The sequence below is a fragment of the Parasteatoda tepidariorum genome, chromosome 11 (assembly GCF_982258835.1).
Source record: "Parasteatoda tepidariorum strain Cologne lab strain chromosome 11, Ptep-v5.0, whole genome shotgun sequence".
NCBI classification, from domain to species: Eukaryota; Metazoa; Arthropoda; class Arachnida; order Araneae; family Theridiidae; genus Parasteatoda; species Parasteatoda tepidariorum.
Genome location: NC_141765.1, coordinates 71,125,916 through 71,143,733, shown reverse-complemented (window position 1 = coordinate 71,143,733; position 17,818 = coordinate 71,125,916). Strand labels below are relative to the sequence as shown.

At 27.6% G+C, this 17,818-nt stretch overlaps 1 protein-coding gene across 1 annotated transcript in view; it reads right to left on the bottom strand.

The window, feature by feature from the left end:
* Positions 1–1,194: 1,194 nt before the first annotated feature.
* Positions 1,195–17,818, bottom strand: part of LOC107443974 (uncharacterized) — a 31,120-nt gene continuing 14,496 nt past the window's right edge. Inside the window, exon 2 of the mRNA XM_016058004.4 lies at positions 1,195–4,084. Within this exon, the coding sequence (XP_015913490.1) occupies positions 3,454–3,915 (462 nt within the window). The 5' untranslated portion in view covers positions 3,916–4,084 and the 3' untranslated portion in view covers positions 1,195–3,453. The remainder of the gene's footprint in view (positions 4,085–17,818) is intronic.

Below are 17,818 nucleotides of genomic sequence, written 5' to 3'. Positions count from 1 at the left end.
TTTTTAAACCTGGCAGAATAAATTTAGATTAATATTAATTGTTAGCTATGTTTTATGCAAAAATAAACACTGATAGGGGGGAAATGATTAATCATAAAAAATTATTTAAAAGATTTATTAAAGACAAAAAATAAGAAAAAAATAATTTTATTTAAAAATAATATATAAAAACTAATTTTTTTTCTTTTGTTAAATTGTTTCATAAGTTTAGGTTTCTACATTGTTCATCCCCATCAATTATTTCCTTCAAATAAATTCAGGTTCCATGAAATCGAGTTGCTGGAGGGATAATTTCTGTATTTTACTAATGTTCTTCTTTTTATCAAACTTCGTTAATAACATCATTTCTTTTTGTTATACTGCGCATGTAGTTTCCTTCAAATTTGACGCAGTATAGCTACTTCTGGCTCTTCAATTATTAAACTTTGCTTTAAATCTAATCTTATGTTGTTCGTTTTCGGCAATGGTTATTGCTTCGATTTAATATAAAGCTAATACCAAAAACCAAAAAAATTACCATTATTTTCAGCAAATTTCATTTTATAAAAGTGAATTCCCAAATCTTTCAAATTTTATGGTTTTAAATAAAATAGCTTGCGAGCAAGAAAAAAATCAACTAAATGTTTCATGGCCAATCATCAGTGACAGCGCTAATTTAGCTTTTTCTAAAAAAAGAAAAAAATATTGAAGGTGTTTGGAGTTGTAGAGAAATAAGGGATTCCACTGTGATTATTTAAAATAATAATTTAATAATTTCATTGTTCTAGTTCTGGTTGTATCTGAAACATTATTTGAAAATTATACATTCTAATAAAATGATAGTTCATTGAATTAAAAGCGGCTAAAAATTACATATTTTAAAGTTATTATGTCAAAAATCATGAAAACAATGAAAGGAATCATGCTATGGATATTACATTATGAAAATTTTTTAACATTTACTTAATCAAAAGCAATTAATAAAAAAATGAAACAGGAAATGCACAACAGAAACTACCTGTTATATACATTTTGTAAGGTTTTCAAATGATGTAAAGAGTTGTGTGAGAGAGAATAAAAAATTATCTTTTGAAAACACTCCATTTATTAAAATTTGCACATGTTGGTATGTTGGTTGATATGTTGGGAAAATGTCATAATTATATAAACATTTTCATAATGATGTCTAAACTAAACTTTAAAACAAAAGGAAACTAATTCGTATTGTGGTAAATTTGCTGCGTAAATCTACATTCTCTCATAAATAAATAATAAGTAGAAATGGTACAAACTTAAGAAAAGAAATTTATTAATAATTTATTTAAATCACACGTTTACATAAAATATACAATTAAATAAATACAATTGACTTTCACGAAGATCATATAAAAATATGGAACCACATAGTAAAATAGAATAAGGTTTTCAGAGTAAACTATTTTTCTTTGAAATGAATGTTAAGTTACAAAACAGTACATAAAGATATAGATTTGTTAAAACATATAGATATAGATAGTTAAACATATAGATTTGTTTTAAAATGTCCACAATATGTTTCCAATTCAAGCTCTACATTAGCTTTTGGAGAATTTTTTATTTATATTTTATTTAAATCACACTTTAAAATAAGTTTCTGGTCGATGAAAATGAATTAACTTTTCGTAAAAAACTCTTTAAATTAAATTAGAAACTTTAAGCATTTAATATTGACAAAAAACAAAAACAGTTGAAGCTATAAAGAAAATGTGATGAATTTATTAAATTTTGGATGTTTCATTTTAAATTCATAACATTAATCAGAATTTACTTTTATATTTTAGAATTATTTCAAAAATATAATTTATTTACCTCTGCAAATTATTAATTTTTACTTAAATAAAATGGGACAATACTAATTATCTATAATTCTGCGTGCGTTAAAAATATCCTTGTAGTACTTCATTCATTTAAACAAAAACTATAAAGAAATTATGATGTGTTCTATAAAATAAACGTCATCTCTATTAGATTTTTAATTTTTTGAATCTTTCAATACATTAATTATTTTATTTCCGTGTAATTACTATTTATTATAATTATTTTTTTAAACTTAAGATTGAATTCAACTAAATATAAAATTGCAATTGCTCTGAATAAAATGCATAAATTGAGAGTTTTTATACTGTACAAAATATCTACAAAGCAGTTTATTCCTTTAAATAACTATTAAAGCTTTGAAAAATGAATAATATGGCTTTTAAAATAAAAATAATGGATGCACAACTTTTATACTAATAAAGTCCTTTTTTTTTATCAAAGTATTAAATAAAAAATATTACAAAAATATTAATTCTATTTTATTTTTCGTCCGGAAGTATCTTAAATTACAGCTTAATATTTAAAAATAGCATGGAAGTAATTTAAATGTATTCGTTGAAATATTTTGAATTTTTTTTAATTAAAAAAAGAAGTGATTACAATCACAATGCAATCACCAAATACGTCAGTTCATTTTACAAAAAAAAAAATAAAAAATACTTTTCTTGAACATGATTTTTTAAACAAATCTAGACATAAAGAGTTATTATTATACAGATATTTTAATTTGCAGAAATACTTCAGCTTATTTATTAACAAAAAAAACATGTACTTTTAAGGAGTATGATTTCTTAAACAACATTGCTCTGCATAGAAAGAATTATTATTGTGCAAACACTTTTCTTTGTACAAATACTTCAGTTCATTTATCAAATACAAAAATTACTTTATAGAGTACGATTTCTTAAACATCATTGCTCTACTTAGGAAGAGTTATTATACTGCAGATTTTTTTTCTCTTTCAGTGTAATTACTTCAGTTCATTTAAGAAAAAAATTGACTTTTATAAGTCACGATTCTTTAAATCACATTGTTCAACATAAGAAGAATTATTATTGTACAGACATTTATATTTGTGCAAATACTTCAGGTTCATTTAACAAAAAAATTAAGTTTTATAAAATACAACTTCTTAAAAAAACATAGATCTACATAGAAGGAACATTATTGTACAGTGTGCAGATATTTATATTTGTGCAAAGATTTCAATTCCTTAAAAAATTTGATTTTGACAGGGAACAATTTCTTTAACAGCATTGCTCTATATTGAAGAAATTATTGAGCATAATTATATTTCTGCAAATATTTTGAATTTTGCTTAATTAAAATTGAATTAATAAGGATCAAAATGTAGCTAAAAAATACTTCAGTTCATTTGACAAAATAAAATTGAATTTTATAGAGCACGATTTCTAAAATAACATTGCTCTACATAGAAACAATTATTACAAGAATAACAACTTTACATTAATGTTAAGAACAATACTTTGATCAAGAAATATTAAGAATCAAAGTGATGCATCTTTATACACTTCACGCATAGTAAATATTTCTTTTTAAAATACTGAAACATCACATATTAAACAATGGAAACACCAATAGAGTATAAAAATTAGTTCAAATAGACGTTTCACGAGAACGGTCAATCCGTTTTAACTGATCTATTGATTTCTGTTGCACCATTAACTCGTCATTATTGTTGTCATATCTTTCTTTATCTCCAGTTGACTTTTCTGTATCTCCCAATTTGGACTTTGGGAATCTGCGTTTGGATCCCAAAATATTAGGAAAAGCACAGATTTCGATATTAAATTTTGATGCTGGGAGAGAAGCTGGAGCATCATCAAAACTTGGGTTGTCTGGAACAGAATTTTCTTCATCTACTTCTTGAATTTCATCAAATGTAACAGGCTGAGTGCGATACCTGGTACGTGGACGATTGTTGCGTTTGCTTCGATTTTGGCTTTTGGGGTACTCTACAATCAAATGACGATTTAATCTTGAAAGGTGCTCTGGGTAAGGAATATCCATGTCTGATCTCACATTTCCCAAAGAGTTTCTCGGTGAACTTGAGGCCATTTTTACTGAAAATTGTTTTGTCAATTATATAGGCAACGCCAGTGGTAATGCCTAAAATTCCTTCTCAAACAGGTTTTGTTAAAAAATTCGTGATATTTTCTAGTTTATAAACTTAAGCACTTGCTAGTTCAAATGAGATGGATGATTTTATTATGAAAATTTGAAATATCTGAAAAGAAATAAAAGCAATTCTTTAATATTAGAATTATTATAAGAAATTATTATACTAAACCACAACTAATGCAGTAATAAAAGATGTAATTCTGTGCTATTTATAAGGTATACGGGGCACTTTTAAAATATAGTGCAGTAAAAAAAAAACGTATCTTTATTACAACTTAACATTCTTGAAACTGTCTAAACTGAAGCTAGAAATTTAGCATTTACAAATCTTAGAACATAAAGTCAAGTCAAATGTTCAATCAGACTTAATCGGATTAAATTATAGCTGTAAAAAAATTGTGTCCTTCTGTTTATAAATTGGATAAATATCTTCCTAAATTACAGTATTTATGTTTTAAAAAGCAAAGATTTGGTGTTAATATTAAAAAATAAAGGCGCATATTAAGTAATTTTTGTTTTGACTTTGCTATAATCCTTTTAACAGAAAAAACAGAATGGCTCGAAAAAGTTCATTAAATAGTCACAGAATATGTGCTGTCACTTTTAATCAGAATTAAATGCCAATTATGGTTAAAATAAAAACGCTTTAACGAACTGAATCAAAAGTTAGAGACAAAGTATATTAAGATTAGTTTAAGAAAAACTCTTGGTATTAATTATTTGGTACTTATATATCACACAGTAACAGTTAATATTTGTATAGTTTTTTTCATTTTTTCATTTTTTTTTAGTTCAGGAAAAATTCGAACGAAAAAAGACAGTTAAAATACATAAACTTTCACGATATATTTTTTCTTCTCTCACATTTTTAAAAATTTTATTTGAATGACTTTTAATACAGAAAATATGAAGCATACTTTTCTTTTCTTACAAATAATCTTTGCGTTAGTTTAATAAAATTCTCGTAGTGCGAGGAAAATAGCATCTAAATAAACTGATTTCCCCCACGCATCATTATTCCATGACATCTTTGTTAAGGTAAAATGATGAGGGTTATGCTAATTATTTTGGATGCAACAAATATCATTTCAAACCCCACCATTTCTGCAATCTTAATTGCCGTTTTTATTAAGAGAGTTTATTTGATGATACGAGATCTTTTTTTTCTACTGATTAAATCTTCAAAATCTTTGAGCTAGAAAGACTAAAGGAAATAAACAAAGTGAATAAAGAACAAATGAAAGTACAGAAATGGACATACTATAGTTTCGGTTCTATAAGCAATAAAGTGTCTGTCAGAGTTGGCCGTTGATTACAGTAATCGATTACAACTGTAATTGATTACAGATAATTACAGCTATGTAATCAATTACTTGTAATCACGATTACAAGTAATCAATTACTTGTAATCGTGATTACAACTTTCAAAAAATTTTGATTACAGCTGTAATCATGATTACAATTTTGATTACAGTAATCAATTACTTGTAATCACGATTACAAGTAATCAATTACTTGTAATCGTGATTACAACTTTCAAAAAATTTTGATTACAGCTGTAATCATGATTACAATTTTGATTACAGTAATCAATTACTTGTAATCATGATTACAAGTAATTGCGATTACAAGTAATCACAACAAAAACGATTACAAGTAATTATGATTACAAGTAATCAAAATATATGATTACATGTAATCATGATTACATGTAATTTGATTACATGTAATTGTGATTACTTGTAATCAAACTATACGATTACAAGTTATTACGATTGTATACTATAGTCAAATTTTTTATGTAAGTATTCATGTGGTTACATATTTTTATGTACATAGAATGTACGCACGCATGAACGTACAATTTGCGATTCCTATACATACAATGTATGCACAAACGTTGTTTGTACGTACAATATTCATAATTATATTGTAATATACTTAATGCAATACGCATATGCTTAGTACATATAATTATGCATTTATAATACATGTACGCATGTATGTTAGTTTGTACAAAAAGGCAATGTTTTGTATCTTTGTATACATAGACAATGTATGTATGAACGTATATGAAAATAATGTTTATGCGTTTGCATGCTTTTATGTACTTAAGTGCATATATTGTATAAATTTACGATAATAGCACGCATATACAATGTACTTTTGTATATAAAATTGTACGTATTTGCGTACAATATGTAAAAATGTTATTTAAAGGTACAATATATGCACATAGTTGCGTAAGTAAAATGCGTACATGTATACATGCATATTTATATGTACAACGATATATGTGCACGCAAAGTATGTACTTATGTACAACTTACGTATGTACTTGTATAACTACATACTTTGTTAATATTTATGCACATGTAATGCATGGATGTACAAAAAATAGTTATATGCACAATGTATGCATGTGCATACAACGTATACATGTACATAATTACAAGTAATGTACAAATACGTGCGTACATTTAAATATATGTAATTACAATATACACATACATTGTGCATACATTAAAAAAATTTATATGAGTAAAGTTATTAAAATTTGTTTAAAAATTATTCTAAGGTATATGAAACTCGACCTCATATTTTTTAGAAAGCAAACGATAATTTTATTTGGAATTTCTAAATATTAATTCCACACATAAAATTTACCGTTTTTCTTACCATTTAAAAAATTTCTATGAATCATGCATTATGTTATAAAAAAAATAAATCTGTATTGTCAAACATTTCATGAAAATACCTGAAAATAATTTTTTATTCAGAGAATTTCAAAATGATATAGAACAATTAAAGCTGAAAACTAAATTTAAATATCGTTTGATTTTGTCATTTAACTTGCTTGAGTCATTAAAAGTTAACTTACATGCATTTTATTTATTGCATTGTACACATATTTAGACATAAATGTAATGTACATATGTATATGTGTAATGTATGTACGCATGTACAATGTATGTACATACATTCATGTATTGTACGTGTATATAGTACATATGGATATGCATACATGGAACATACGTGTATTGTACATGTGTGGATATATTCATTGTACATATATACATTGCACCATATGCATAGATAGGGATAGCATGCATGTACACATGTAAAATTTGTACGAAAGAATTATGCCCAATATATTTATGCACATACGTACTGTATATGTACACACATATGTACATTATATAAATATACATCTGTACGCTATATGTATATACATCTGTACGCTATATGTATATACATCTGTACAATATATATGCATCTCAAATGTGTGTATGTACGTACGTTATGCATGTCGAATGTATGTATGAATATATGTAAAATATAAATACGCCCAATGTACGTACAATCGTACACAAATGTATTATGCATATTTGGATACATACATTGAGCATGAACATATTCTGTATATGTACATAAATACACTGGACATGCATATCATGTACATGTATACATACATATATTGTACATCCTACAGATATACCTCTATTGTACATGCATACATATATTATACAGTTCATAAATAAATTGCACATGCATGCATGGGACATACATTGTACAGACAATGCATGTATGTTCGTACAAACACAAGTACTTGTATATACATGCGTACATGAACATAGATATACATTTTACATACACAAATATTTGCATAAAATGCATATATTCATTGTGTATAAATGTACATGTCTACATTGTTTGCACATACATACGTACATATATTTTATACCTACAATATCAGTATATGAAACTAAAATGTCTGAACATATGCACTAGATAAAATCATATGTACATACATTTTAGTTACATTCATTTGTATGCATACAAATACGTACAAAATGCAGTACACGTTAATACGTGCAAAATGCATCATTATAAAATACATTCTACTATCTACTGTAAAATATAATCATTTATAAGAATACAATAGTCTTGTAATCGTGTAATTAGATTACATGTAATCATAATTACATGTAATCAAATTACATGTAATCAAATTACATGTAATCATATATTTTGATTACTTGTAATCATAATTACTTGTAATCGTTTTTGTTGTGATTACTTGTAATCGCAATTACTTGGAATCATTATTACAAGTAATTGATTACTGTAATCAAAATTGTAATCATGATTACAGCTGTAATCAAAATTTTTTGAAAATTGTAATCATGATTACAAGTAATTGATTACTGTAATCAAAATTGTAATCATGATTACAGCTGTAATCAAAATTTTTTGAAAATTGTAATCATGATTACAAGTAATTGATTACTGTAATCAAAATTGTAATCATGATTACAGCTGTAATCAAACTTTGTAATCACGATTACAAGTAATTGATTACTGTAATCAATATTGTAATCATGATTACAGCTGTAATCAAAATTTTTGAAAATTGTAATCATGATTACAAGTAATTGATTACTGTAATCAAGAAATGTAATCGATTACATTTTTGGCCAACTCTGGTGTCTGTATACCAAATGATGGTAGAGAAGTAAAGAAATAAACACATGCAAAGTGGTTTAAGCATTCGTGGGTTCCGGTTTCCCAAATATTGAAGAATCCGGATCCTTAGCCGACACCCTTGGTTCTATACTAGTTTTAGGACTTGAAATCTTTTAATGACTTTTTTTAAAAAAAAAAAAAAAAAATAGTCTTCACGTTGCAGACAAACAAAAATTTTATTTAGACTAAACATCTGTCTTTTCGAAGAATATTAAATCTTACTTATACCGTTTATAGTTCATTATTTAAAGTCAGTGTAAGTAAACAGTAAGAAGGAAAACGAAAGGGTTAAAAGAGGATTCTTTTAATAGACAAGAAAATGGCTGGTATTACCAAGTTTATAACGCGTGTTTTAAATAAGACTTCATATCGCGTAAGCTGGGGTCAAAATTTATGACTGTTCCTGTCTTCCTTCCGTATTATATTTGACAGATTGGAAGATGCTAAGAAAAATATAAATAAACGAGAAAATACCATCATTTTAGAAAGAAGAAATTATGCGCTGAAAGTTCAGGAAAATTTTACCTGGTTCTTGTCATATTTGGAAAATTATCTCATGCGAATCATGTTTCTAAACACCTAACCGAAACTATTGGTATAAATCAAAACAAAGATAAGACTGAAATCGCTTTAATAATAACATGAATGTTATTATATTTTAAAGGCAACGATGGTGTAGATAAGCGGTCGCTAGCTGCCAGCGAGTGATCATTTCATTGAAAATGACTATCAAAAATTCAAACCTTAGTCATTTAAAGCAACCATGCTATACTCTGATAAATAAATAAATAAATAAATAATAAAAAATACCGAGTTACTATAATACACCTCAGATGTTACTCGAAGTCATCCCTCGCTTTTCTCAAAGATTTGTTTTTTAATGACGTAACCATTACATGGAGAACTTTTTTTTACCTCACTTCGCAGGCGTGATGGTATTGCTTTATAACCTCATACCCTCCAACTTATGAGGATTTTGAAAATAATTCTTTCTAGTGGTAGCGAACCAAAGTAGAAATTTTTAAAGCAAATGGATCTCTCATAAAACTTTTATCAGAACTTAAGAATCTAGCCATATGGCCTGCACTTTTATAAATAATAGTGGACAAGCTACGCTAAAATTAATTTTTTTAAATATTAAGACATTAAATTTGCTACCGTCAGAAAAGAAGATTTCTGAAACTACGGAAATTCCGTAGCAGTTGAAGGGTACGTAACCTGGAAGTGTGGGCACTATTTGAGCCATTCTCTTGTTGAAGAAGTGCGCGGAAATGAATTCTAATCGTAGCAGGGCTGAAAGTTCATATATTAGGTTCACCTGAAAATTCGGTCGCGAAGGAACACGCCCCATTATACAAGGATGCAAAAAGGCCTTAAAATGAGGGCATTTACCTTTAAATGTACACTGTTAGAAATTTCTGAGAAAAAATTGCCAAATAACAATTTATTGAATGGTCATTTTACCATATTTAATCAATACAGTCAAATAACCATAAATAAAATGGTAATCAAACTGCTAAGTTTATGAAAAACTGTTTATTAACTGCTTTCACCTAATACGGTTAAACAACCAGAATTTTATCGCACCAACTAGAACCACCTAATGAAGCTACTTAGTTCTTTATAACTGCGTACATATCATAGCCGAGGGGGTTTATCTGTCAATCTCATGACCGTCAGAACTGGAGTTCGAGTCCTAGTGTTGACACTGCAATATTTCCTCCATTCCGTTCAACACTTGAAGAATTTCTAGTGTCCGGCACTCTGCAATGCCCATTACCTTACGAAAAGCCGAGCTTCTATGAAAAGTTAGAAAATTATTACGTTTTTGAAAAATGCTAGTTGTAAATGGTTAAAAAACAGTATAGTTTTGGATTCATGGCTTCATAACCATATTTTTGAAAATGGTAACAAAACCATAAAGGAAAAAAATTTTCTTTTCCGTAAACTTTACGGTTAATCGGATGGACAGACAGCTGCCAGTTATTTTACCATAATTTTCGAAGGAAAATTTTAACAGTGTATATATCAGATATACCGCTTAGTTCTGGTGGACACTTACGTTGCATGTTTGAATATGTATGAACATGGTCTGTTTTGCGCCATGCATGCTGTGTTTCTTTTAGCAAAAACAATCATTTTTATGGACACCAGCGAGGGAATGAATTAAAGTAAGTGACATTTAGTCATACAATTCAAGTATGAAATATTCTAAATCAAGAAGAAAGGCGAAAGTATTTATTTATAAGGAGCGAAAGTATTCAAGCGAAAGTATTTATTTATTAGGAAATATTTTTTTTTCTCAAATGAATGGCACTGAACTTTATTCGTTTCGCCTTAGAAGATGCCAGAGGTGCTGCTCATTCCGCGTTACCTAGTGGGCACCCGTGAACCAAAGTCACGGAGGCGAGTAACATTGCCCACGCCACACTGCCACAAACCCATTCATAGGGTGGGTCACATTCACTCATCACACACAAAAGAGGACAACACAAGAGAGAGAAACATCCATGTCCAGAGCGGGATTCGAACCCGCGGCCATTGGCTTCGCAGTCAGGCTCGCTAACCGTTTGGCCACCTGGCCGGCTTATAAGGAAATATAAAAACAGAAGACAACTATTTTCTCTAATTTTTAGACATTTATGACATCTGATATTGATGCGCATAAGAATCCATTTAATCAAAAAATTGTCAAATACTTTTACACAAAGTACTAAATGTGTGCGTTTTAATTAAGTAACAGCAAACTTTTTTTTAAATAAAAAAGAGCATTACTAGAGAAATAAAAACTTTAAAACTTCGTTTAAGTAGTTTTTACTAAGAAAATTAAATTAAATTATCTTTAGGTCTTATGAAATGTAATCGATTTTATTTTTTAATTTCCTTTGGTGTAATTGATTCGAAACTTCCAAGGAAAGGAAGTCTTCAAAAATTGAGGGAGAATAGCTGAATATTTACATGCATGGCCGGGTATATAAGGGTAAAAAATGTATCTCACGGAAACGTCGGGCAATTTAATTTTCGAGTCGTACTCATAACAGTACTTCCTAAACACAATTTTAAATTTATACATTCATATTTAAACAAAACCCTTATCACTAAAAAAAAAGTCGAAATTGAAATTACGAGGAACATAATTTCATATCATTCAATAAATTTTTCACTCCATTCTTTATTTTAATTCAAACATTTGGCTAGATTAGTGACAGTTTATGAATTATGAATACTCATAGTTTTTTATACCCTTTTATTTGTCCCTTAAGTATCAATTGTATGGTTATGAGTTTCTCTCATAAAAGCTTTAACTTTTAAAGAGTTTAATATCAATAAATTATTATTATTTAGAGTGTATATATATATATACTATATACTTATCTGACGAAGTCTGTTGGGCGAGCTGGGCCAGGACTTAAAAATAGCAAAACAATTTTTATTTAACCTTTGAAAAAACACAATAATAGTTTCATAATCTTATTTTGTATTTACCAAATAAAATAAGAAACGATCATATATTGTACTGCATACAAAAATTATACAGAGAATATTTTAAATCTCATATTATTTACTGTATCTCATATTATTTATTGTATTGTTACAAAATCTTCATCTCCATAGAGAGAAATAGAGTGCGTAGCGATTTTAAGAATATAAAGTTAAGGAAATTTGTTTTAAACAAATATTATTAAATAATAGCTTTTCTTAAAGTTATATTTTGATCCTCAAATTTTGCTTAACATTAGTACTTGTATAATAAAGAAGATGGCATAAATTATTGTTATACTATTTAATACATAAATGAAATGGATAACAAATTTTTTTTAGTTCTATCAAAAAATTGGATTCTCTTAATAGATTATTGGTTTAAATTAATAAGTTCAATAAGTGATACATAACTATTTTTCTCGTATATAAATTACAAATTATGTTAACCAATGGATTAAAATAGTAGACACAGTTGCAAAAATGATTGTTAACCGAATGAAAAATATCAGCATTTTACACAGTTAAGGAAAGAAAAAAGAAAAATGGGATGAAAATTATCAAAACGTGATTTATTTTTAATAGTAAGCACCGTAATTTTTGAAAATGCTTGGCGAATATTTAGTTACTACAGTTTAAATAATAACGTTCTCTTAAATCATGTTTAGTACTTAAACAAGAAATGAAATCTAATTCATACATTAAATTATTTTTTGAAAAAATTCTATCTCTTTTTCTTTTATTTACAACTTTTAAAACAAATCAAGACATTTGCATGTATCGATTTATATGTTCGAGCAATGATCAAATGTGTTGTTGTACCAAGGATATCGATGATTCGAAATTTCCGAGATCACTCTACTACATATTATGATCGAGGTTCGAAGAGTTGAAAATGCAAAATCTAGATTCCAACTCGCGGTTTCAAATAAGGTTCAGAATACGGCCGTTTTTATCAACTGTGGATGCCGTAACACAGCATCAATGTCCTCCTTCCTAGAGGTGACTCAAGAGGATACTAAAATCTCCATTCATTTTTCCTGCATAATTTTGCTTTGATTTTTTAAATCACTTACATATTTTTATATTTCATATCCGTCGTTGAACTGCCGACCCAATTTTTGGGTTTATGACTACTAATGTTCAACTCCGTAGCCTTATAATTTTGAACCAATCCCGAAGACAAGGAAACTCCCGGATCAGTACCCCCAGAGGTATTGATTTGTTATGGGAACATGCAGGACTTTGCGACTCGACAGTTTTAACATGCATCAGTCACCATTTACTACATTTACGTCTTCGGTCGGCGGGGATCGAACTCACGAACTCTTAGACATTCGCCCAGTGCCCTACCAACCAGGCTATCCCGGCCCTAAATCACTTACATATGTAAAATTTCGTACATATGTTGTACTTACGTATGTAAAATTTCGCTTCATTCTGACAACTCTTTCTAAGTGCACTAATTTTTATGCATAATGTATATAAAAATTATACATTAAAAAATTTTCAAAATTTACCTCTGTTAAAATTTTTCACGCATTTACAAATGCGTGGAATAATTGGTATTTAAAAGAAGTGGCATTCTTTATTTTTCTTTAATTGAAAAACATAATTGGGAATTTTTAAGGTTATAACGTTTCTTTTGAGTAAATATTTGAAGAATTGCCAGCAAACTTTGTCTGAAACAAATAGAAATTGAGAGAGTTTAGGAATTAAAAATGATATTTCTGTCTCTCCTCTCAGTAATATTTTAGGTGTGTTTTTGAAATCTGAAATGAAAAATAATCTACAGATGCTCTAATAAATCTGCGCTTCCGTCATACTGGAGGATTTCTGCTACCGAAGTAAAAAGTGAACGAAAATGAATAGTTTACAATCATGAAAAATAAAAGCTTGTTCGACCTTTTCCCAAAACCATTCAAAATCATTGAATTCATCATCAGAAGTAGATTTTAAAGTTTGCATATGTTCTGTGTTTTTTTTCTCTATTTTTAATTACAAGCAATTTCTTCTGATTTCATAAATTTCATTAACAGGGACCTTTATTTCAATGGATCTTTCCATACATTAAGATTATTTGTCTGCTGTGAGGTAACGGATAGTAATTTAGCAGAAAAGCAAAAGTATGTTTTTTTGCTACGATCCCAACAAGCATTTCAATCTTTAGAACTGGAAAGTGAGTTAAAAAAAACTTCGAAAGGCGAAACAGCAGAAAGGTACTACTGCAATGAAGATAAATAATAATTCTTTACAAAATATTAATGAAAAATTAGGGGAAAAAAACAAACATTAGCCATATTTATGAAAAATGCATTTTTCAGGAACGCAGACGATATTTAACCAGGAAAAAAACATGAATGCAGAAGATTTTTATTCTCTATTTCATTTATTCTACTGCCAGATGTTCTCGATTTAGTTTGCTTAAGTTTCTTTTTAATTCTAATTCGTCACAAATTGTGCTGCAAATTTCATGTTCATCGCTGAGACAGTTTTTACAGTGAAGTTTGAGAGAAACAGAAAACACCGTCTTCTCTATCAGGAACAACAGGTGCAATTATTTTTTTATTTTTTTATTTTACATCTTACTCCTATTTTATTTTGATAAAAGAAGCATGTCCTATTGTTTTGCAAATCATAGGTTCTCAACCTTTTTTGGCTCACAACAATTTTCGATTCCCTCTTAAAAAACTTTTCCAATAAGCATTCATCACACAATTTATATAAAAAAAAAACATTTTTAAATTCTTTAATATTTGCAATTAAATGCACTTTTATTAGTTTTATTTGCATTATTAGCCCCAACATATCAAGAAGTCAGAAAAAGAAAAATAATTATAATTATTACATTTAAATCTTGTTTAGACATAAATAATAACCAACCTTAAGTGCATACTGTGTAAATTTAAAATAATCTAAATCTAAACTATTATTTATTCGAATAATTTTTTTTTAAATTTCGATGAAAAACTGGTTTTTAATTATAAAAGTAACGGGGCCAAATAATACTACAAGAATAATGAACACAAAATTCTTTTTTCTGAAAGTAAATATAATTCACTTAATGTTTTAGAAGTTTTAGCTTTTTTTTATCAATAACCTCGCAATTTAATTGACACATGGAGGTTGTAGATAATTGTGGAATTAAAAGGAGAATTAAAGATTATGTTCTCCTTGCAAAAATTTTCTCTAATAAAAATAATAATTGCTTCAGTTTTTAAAAATAAACCAATGACATTGAAAATCATGATGTTACGTAAAGAATGCAATACATATTTCATACTTTTTAAAAAAAAATTAGTTCCTTAAAATTCATATTTTACTTGGTATTCCGTAACCATTCCCCTTAATATATACATTTCAAAGTGTTTGTTACGAATGAAATAAATAAATTATGCACTGATATTAAAGATATTATAACCAGTTTGATTGCTTGATGAAATTTGAAGTGATTCTAATTAATTGCCTCTCGCCTTCTCTCACTTTATATCATTCATAGACCTTAAATCACGCTGCATTTTTAATATCGCCTTCTATTTTCAAAAATGTAAGTCGTTTTTTTCTTCGCTTAAATAGTAATTGCTATCCAGCATGACCATAATTTTTACTTCATTTTTGAAAAATATTCTTAAAATAGGTATTAAAGATGGTGGTCACTGAATACCCTGTATATTTAAAGAAAATTTTGACTCAGCATTTTTTACACTATAACACATTATAAATAAATGGTTTAAGTAATTTCTCGTAAAAAGAAAATTACATAGAATCTCTCTATAGCATTGTATTAACTTAAACTATTGAAATTATAAAAAGGGCGTTTATAATTTTTATTTATTTTAAATCTTCAGCTATTTTTAAATAATAATTAAAATTAGAGATCTATAAAAAATATAATCATGTAGGAAGACTTAAAAAAATTTCGGTTTTCAGATAAAAACTGGTGAATAAGCAGAGAGGGTTATAAAATTTTACCGGATCCGGGTACCCGGTAACAATTTTATTTGTTACCCGGTACAAATAAGTTTACAATTTATAATTTTGTATTTTTTGTACAATTTATAATTTGCAAATAATTTATAATTTTGTATCGAACAAGTTATAGTTCTAAGGAAATTTATTGCACGCCCTTAAAAATAAAATCATGTGCTTTTATTTTTAGATTTTTTAAAATAAATTTTTAAAAAAAAGTTTTTCTTCTAAAAGAAATTTCTTTGACTGATAACGAATGCAGGTTGATTGCTGTAAAGTGGGCACAACTGCTAATAGTGGACTTTATAATTAATTGATTCATTTTTTTATTTATTTAAATTTTCATTGCTATGTATTAATGTTGCTTCTGATAAACGTAAGATATTTTAAAAATATTTTAATAAAATTACGGTACATTAAACGAAAAATGTTTTATCTACCAGAGTTAAATTTTTTTATCATCCCATGACTATAAACGTAGTTTTCGTGCAATGAGATCAGTTTTAATACATTTTCTTAAACTTTTCTTTGATACTTGGAAGGAGGGATTTTTTCCTAATTACCGATATTTAAGAGTCAATAGCGGTTTTACTGTTCTTAATTACGTTTTATCTTTGATTCCTAATATTTTTGAATCTCCAAAATATAAAGTAACACCCACATCTAGCGATAAATTTGCTTTCTTTAAAAAAATAATTCTGTGAAACTATGGCGTATTTGTGTTATACTGAGAAAAATAAACACGAAAAACTTTCTTGGTAACCTTTCATGGTTCTAATTGAATCTATTGAGCTAAATTGAATTGAACTAACGAGTAAGAAATGCATTCTCCAGTTCAAATTTAGTTTTTATTCATACATGTTTATTTCAATAAAAATTTAATTCAACTTATACTGAAAATCTAATAAAATGTTTCCAAAATAGTCCTTCTTTTGTTGAGTTACTTGAAGATAAAAAGTTTTTTCTTTTGGTTTTTTAAATAAAAACTTCCTTTAATGTATTTAGCAATTTTTTTTAAAAAGATTGTCTAGGTTTCTGCTTTTATTTAGAAGTAAGAATTTAATCTTTAGTAATAGTTTTAGAATAATATATGTGTCATTTGTGAAAAAAATATTTATGTTCTGTTTGCAACTGTTGTTTACTATAGTTTTCTCAAATGTTATGCATACGGAATCTAAATAATAAAAACAAATGATTACATTCCTTCATTTGTTGAAAGCAAATTTAGTATGAGAGTAATACATATATATCTTATTTTTCAACAGTTATCTTTGAATTTTATACATTACGATTTTATTAACTTAAAATATATATCACTGTAATTTCCTATTTCTAGTTTTGACTTAATTTAACTATCTTATTAATTTAGTTAAAACATTTCTGTACATGCATGTCTTTCTCTTAAGCGTACACCTCTCTATAACGAACATATTTATCTGTCCCAAAGGTGACCACTTTATCAAAGTTTTCCTGAATTAAAATTCTGCACAAAAGAAAAATCTGTCGTACTTAAACCAGTTATTTTTACTTGATTATTCAGAAACTGATAATACATAACTACAATTATTTAAATGACTATGGTCACTGAATATGATTGTTGTTACATGGCACTAGATACCCGATAAAAAAAGACAAAATATTTATAGTTAATAGTTTCATTAAAACTTTTATTATCAACATAAAAATAAATTCATAGCATTTTAATTTTTGAAATTGTTGTTGTTTATTTACGTCACACTAGAGCTGCACAATGGGCTATTAGCGACGGTCTGGGAAACATCCCGGAGGATGATTCGAAGACATGCCATCACAATTTTGATCCTCTGCGGAGGGGATGGCACCCCCGCTTCGGTAGCCTGACGAC